Source organism: Malurus melanocephalus, unplaced genomic scaffold (genome assembly GCF_030028575.1).
Source record: "Malurus melanocephalus ecotype Western Australia unplaced genomic scaffold, MMel_1.1 scaffold_1510, whole genome shotgun sequence".
Classification (NCBI taxonomy): domain Eukaryota; kingdom Metazoa; phylum Chordata; class Aves; order Passeriformes; family Maluridae; genus Malurus; species Malurus melanocephalus.
The window spans coordinates 17,990-23,865 of NW_026624742.1; the positions used below are offsets into that span (position 1 = coordinate 17,990).

General features: G+C 42.9%; 1 protein-coding gene across 1 annotated transcript in view; it reads left to right on the forward strand.

Annotated features, from left to right (window-relative positions):
• The window catches only part of LOC130587080 (rRNA 2'-O-methyltransferase fibrillarin-like), a 27,173-nt gene that overhangs the window by 16,978 nt on the left and 4,319 nt on the right, over window positions 1-5,876 (forward strand). Inside the window, exon 7 of the mRNA XM_057388033.1 lies at window positions 976-1,113. Within this exon, the coding sequence (XP_057244016.1) occupies window positions 976-1,113 (138 nt within the window). The remainder of the gene's footprint in view (window positions 1-975; window positions 1,114-5,876) is intronic.

Consider the following 5,876-nt stretch of genomic DNA (forward strand, 5'->3'; position numbering starts at 1 on the left):
TTTGGAGGTTTTGGAGAAGGTTCTGGAGGGTCTGGAGAAGGTTCTGGAAAAGGTTCTGCAGATGTTTCAAGGGTTCTGGAGAAGGTTCTGGAGAAGGTTTGGAGGTCTTGGAGAAGGTTCTGGAGATGTTTCAGTGGTTCTGGAGAAGGTTTGGAGGATCTTGAGAAGGTTTTGGGAAATTTTGAGGAGGTTTGGAGGCTCTGGAGAAAATTTGGAGGTTCTGGAGATGTTTCAGCAGTTCTGGAGAAGGTTCTGGAGGTGTCTCAGCGGTTCTGGAGGTGTCTCAGCGGTTCTGGAGGTGTCTCAGCGGTTCTGGAGAAGATTCTGGAGGTTTGGAGGGTCTGGAGGAGGTTTGGAGATGTTTCAATGGTTCTGGAGAAGGTTCTGGAAGTTTGGAGGTTTTGTAGAAGGTTCTGCAGATGTTTCAGTGGTTCTGGAGAGGTTTGGAGAAGGTCTGGAGGTTCTCAAGAAGGTTTTGGGATATTTTGAGGAGCTTTGGAGGGTCTGGAGGTTTTGGAGAAAGTTCTGGAACTTTTGGAGGTTCTGGAAAAGGCTTGGAGGATCTGGTGAAGGTTTGAAGGTTCTCGAGAGGTTTTTGATGTTTTGGGTGAGTTTTGGAGGTTCTGGAGAATGTTCTGGAAACTTTGAAGGTTCTGGGATTATCCCATTTGGAATTTCGAGAGAATTTTGAGGAATTTTTTGGGGAGATTTTTTTGGGGGGATTTTTCCAGGATTTTGGTGGATTTTGGGGGAATTTTTTGAGGAATATTTTTGAGGATTTGGGGTGATTTTTTGGGTATTTTTGGCAGATTTTTGGGGGGAATTTTTTGAGGGATTTTGAGAATTTTTTTCAAATTTTTTTTGGATTTTGGGGGAATATTTTTTTGATTTTGGGGATTTCTTGAGGGATTTTGAGGGATATTTTTTGGAAATATTTTTTTGGGGATTTTGTGATAATTTTTGGATTTTTTTTTTTTTCTGATAACGCCCCTCCCCCCAGGCATGGTGGACGTGATTTTTGCTGACGTTGCACAACCGGACCAGACCCGGATCGTGGCCCTGAACGCGCATCACTTCCTGCGCTGCGGGGGGCACTTCCTCATCTCCATCAAGGTATGGAAACCAGTATGGACCAGTATGGACCAGTACAAACCAGTATAGACCAGTATGGACCAGTATAGATCGGTATAAACCAGTATAGACCAGTATAAACCCTGAACGCGCATCACTTCCTGCGCTGCGGGGGGCACTTCCTCATCTCCATCAAGGTATGGAAACCAGTATGGACCAGTATAGACCAGTATGGACCAGTACAGACCACTATAGACCACTATAAACCAGTATAGACCAGTATGGACCAGTATAGACCAGGATAAACCAGTATGGACCACTATAAACCAGTATAGACCAATATAGACCAGTATAGATTAATATAGACCAGTATAAACCAGTATAAACCAGTACAGACCCTGCACTCCCATCACTTCCTGCGCTGCGGGGGGCACTTCCTCATCTCCATCAAGGTATGGAAACCAGTATGGACCAGTATAGACCAGTATGGACCAGTATAGATCGGTATAAACCAGTATAAACCAGTATGGACCAGTATAAACCAGTATAGACCAGTATAAACCAGTACAGGCCCTGAACGCGCATCACTTCCTGCGCTGCGGGGGGCACTTCCTCATCTCCATCAAGGTATGGAAACCAGTATAAACCAGTATGAACCAGTATAAACCAGTATGGACCAGTATGGACCAGTATGGACCAGTATAAACCAGTATGGACCAGTATGGACCAGTATAAACCAGTATGGACCAGTATGGACCAGTATGGACCAGTATGGACCAGTATAAACCAGTACAGACCAGTACAAACCAGTACAGACCCTGCACTCCCATCACTTCCTGCGCTGCGGGGGGCACTTCCTCATCTCCATCAAGGTATGGAAACCAGTATGGACCAGTATGGACCAGTACAGACCAGTATAGACCAGTATGGACCAGTATGGACCAGTATAAACCAGTATAGACCAGTACAGACCAGTATAGACCAGTACAGACCAGTATAGACCAGTATAGACCAGTATGGGCCAGTATAGACCAGTACAAACCAGTATAAACCAGTATAGACCAGTATGGGCCAGTATAGACCAGTATAAACCAGTATGGACCAGTACAGACCAGTATGGACCAGTATAAACCAGTATGGACCAGTATGGGCCAGTATAGACCAGTATAAACCAGTATGGACCAGTATAAACCAGTATGGACCAGTATGGACCAGTATAAACCAGTTTAGACCAGTATGGACCAGTATAAACTAGTATAAATCAGTATAGACTAGTATAAACCAGTATAAACCCGTTTAAACCAGTATAGACTAGTATGGACCAGTTGAAACCAGTTTAAACCAGTATAAACCAGTATAAACTAGTATAAATCAGTATAGACCAGTATAAACCAGTATAGACCAGTATAGATCAATATAAACCAGTACAAACCAATATAAACCAGTTTAAACCAGTATGGATCAGCATAAAGTGATTTTTTTTTTTTACTGGTTAGGACTGGTTTTAACTGGTTCAAACTGGTTTTTAACCAGCTCTAACTGGTTTTTACCAGTTCCTGACTGGTCCAAACTGGTTCCTAACTGGTTTTTACCGGATCCTAACTGGTCCAATCTGGTCTCTAACTGGTTTTTAATCAGTTCAAACTGGTTTTTAACTCCTCCAAACTGGTTTCTAACTGGTTTTTCCTGGTTCTAACCACTTTAAACTGGTTCTAACTGGTTTTTAACTGGTCCAAACTGGTTTGTAACTGGTCCAAACTGGTTCTAACTGGTCCAAACTGGTTTTTAATCCATTCTAACTGGTTTTTACTGGTTTCTAACTGGTTTTACTGGTTTTTACTGGGTTTTACCAGTTTCTAACTGGTTTTTACTGGTCTTTAACTGCTCCAAACTGGTTTTGACTGGTTCCTAACTGGTTTTCACCGGTTTGTAACTGGTTTTTACTGCTTTCTAACCGGTCCAAACTGGTTTTTACTGGTCTCTAACTGGTTTTGACTGGTTCCTAACTGGTTTTGACCGGTCCCTAACTGGTTTTGACCGGTCTCTAACTGGTTTTGACCGGTCTCTAACTGGTTTTCACCGGTCTCTAACTGGTTTTCACCGGTTCCTAACTGGTTTTTACTGGTTCCTAACCGTTCCAAACTGGTTTCTAACCAGTCCAAACTGGTCTTTAACTGCTCCAAACTGGTTCTAACTGGCTCCTAACTGGTTTTTACTGCTTTCTAACTGATCCTAACTGGTTTTTACTGGTTTCTAATTGGTCCAAACTGGTCTCTAACTGCTTTATACTGGTGCAAACTGGTCTCTAACTGGTTTTTACTGGTCTCTAACTGGTTTTGACCAGTCTCTAACTGGTTTTGACCGGTCTCTAACTGGTTTTGACCGGTCCAAACTAGTTCTAACTGGTCCCTAACTGGTTTTCACCGGTTTCTAACTGGTTTTTACTGGTTTTGACCGGTCTCTAACTGGTTTTCACCGGTTTCTAACTGGTTTTCACCGGTCCCTAACTGGTTTTTACTGGTTTCTAACCAGTCCAAACTGGTCTTTAACTGCTCCAAACCGGTTCTAACTGGTTCCTGACTGGTTTTTACTGGTTTCTAACTGGTCCAAACTGGTTTCTAACTCTTTTTTTCCTGGTTCTAACTGGTTGTTAACTGCTCCAAACTGGTTCTAACTGGTTCCAAACTGGTTTTCACCGGTTCCTAACTGGTTTTAACCGGTCTCTAACTGGTTTTTCCTGGTCCCTAACTGGTTTCTAACTGGTTTTTCCTGGTTCCTAGCCATTTTTTACTGGTCTCTAACTGGTTTTGACTGGTCTCTAACTGGTTTTCACTGGTTTCTAACTGGTTTTTACTGGTTTAGACTGGTTTCTAACCGGTCCCTAACTGGTTTTGACCGGTCCCTAACTGGTTTTGTCTGGTTCCTAACTGGTTTTTACTGGTTTTGACCGGTCTCTAACTGGTTTTGACCGGTCCCTAACTGGTTTTCACCGGTCTCTAACTGGTTTTTACTGGTTTTGACTGGTTTTGACCTGTCCCTAACTGGTTTCACTGGTTCCTAACTGGTTTTCAGCCGTTTTTAACTGGTTTTGACCGGTTTTTAACTGGTTTTCCCCAGTTTCTAACTGTTTTCTACTGGTTTTTACCAGTCCAAACTGGTTCTAACTGGTCTGAACTGGTCCCTAACTGGTTTTTACTGGTTTTGACTGGTTTTGACCGGTCCCTAACTGGTTTTCACCAGTCCCTAACTGGTTTTAACTGGTCCGAACTGGTTTTTACTGGTTCCTAACCAGTCCAAACTGTTTTTTACTGGTCTCTAACCGGTCCGAACTGGTTTTTACTGGTTTCTAGCTGGTCCAAACTGGTTCCTGACTGCTCCAAACTGGTTCTAACTGGTTTCTAACTGGTTTTGACTGGTCTCTAACTGGTTTTGACGGGTCTCTAACTGGTTTTTACTGTTTTCTAACCGGTCCAAACTGGTTTCTAACTGCTCCAAACTGCTCCAAACTGGTTTCTAACTGGTTTTTACTGGTCCCTGACTGGTTTTGACCGGTCTCTAACTTGTTTTCACCGGTTTCTAACTGGTTTTGACCGGTCTCTAACTGGTTTTCACTGGTTTCTAACCGGTCCAAACTGGTTTTTGCTGGTTTCTGACTGCTCCTGACTGGTTTTTACTGGTTTTTAACTGTTCCAAACTGGTTCTAACTGGTTTCTAACTAGTTTTTACTGGTTTTTACCGGTCCAAACTGGTCTCTAACCGGTTTCTAACTGGTTTTTACTGGTTTTGACCGGTCTCTAACTGGTTTTGACCGGTCTCTAACTGGTTTTGACCGGTCTCTAACTGGTTTTGACCGGTCTCTAACTGGTTTTGACTGGTTCCTAACTGGCTTTTACTGGTCTCTGACTGGTTTTTACTGGTCCCTAACTGGTTTCTAACTGGTTTTTCCTGGTCCATAACTGGTTTTCATTGGTTTCTAAGTGGTTTTTACTGGTCTCTAACCAGTCCTAACTGGTTCCTAACTGGTTCCTAACTGGTTTTGACTGGTTCCTAACTGGTTTTGACTGGTTCCTAACTGGTTTTGACTGGTTCCTAACTGGTTTTTACTGGTTCCTAACTGGTTTTTATTGGTTTTTACTGGTTTTGACCGGTCTCTAACTGGTTTTGACCGGTCCCTAACTGGTTTTGACCGGTCCCTAACTGGTTTTGACCGGTCCCTAACTGGTTTTGACCGGTCCCTAACTGGTTTTGACCGGTTCCTAACTGGTTTTTACTGGTTCCTAACTGGTTTTGACCGGTCTCTAACTGGTTTTGACCGGTCCCTAACTGGTTTTGACTGGTTCCTAACTGGTTTTTACTGGTCTCTAACTTGTTTTCACCGGTCTCTAACTTGTTTTCACTGGTCTCTAACTGGTTTTCACCAGTTTCTAACTGTTTTTTACTGGTTTTTACCAGTCCAAACTGGTTCTAACTAGTCTGAACTGGTCCCTAACTGGTTTTTACTGGTCCCTGACTGGTTTTGACCGGTCTCTAACTGGTTTTCATCAGTTTCTAACTGGTTTTTACTGGTTTCTGAGTGGTATTCATTGTTTTCTAACGGGTTTTTACTGTTTTTTACTGGTCCAAACTGGTTTTTACTGGTCCCTAACTGGTTTTGACCGGTCTCTAACTGGTTTTTACTGGTTCCTAACTGGTTCTAACTGGTTCCTAACTGGTTTACACCGGTTTCTAACTAGTTTTTACTGGTTTTTACCGGTCCAAACTGGTCTCTAACTGGTTTTCACTGGTCTCTAACTGCTTTTTACTGG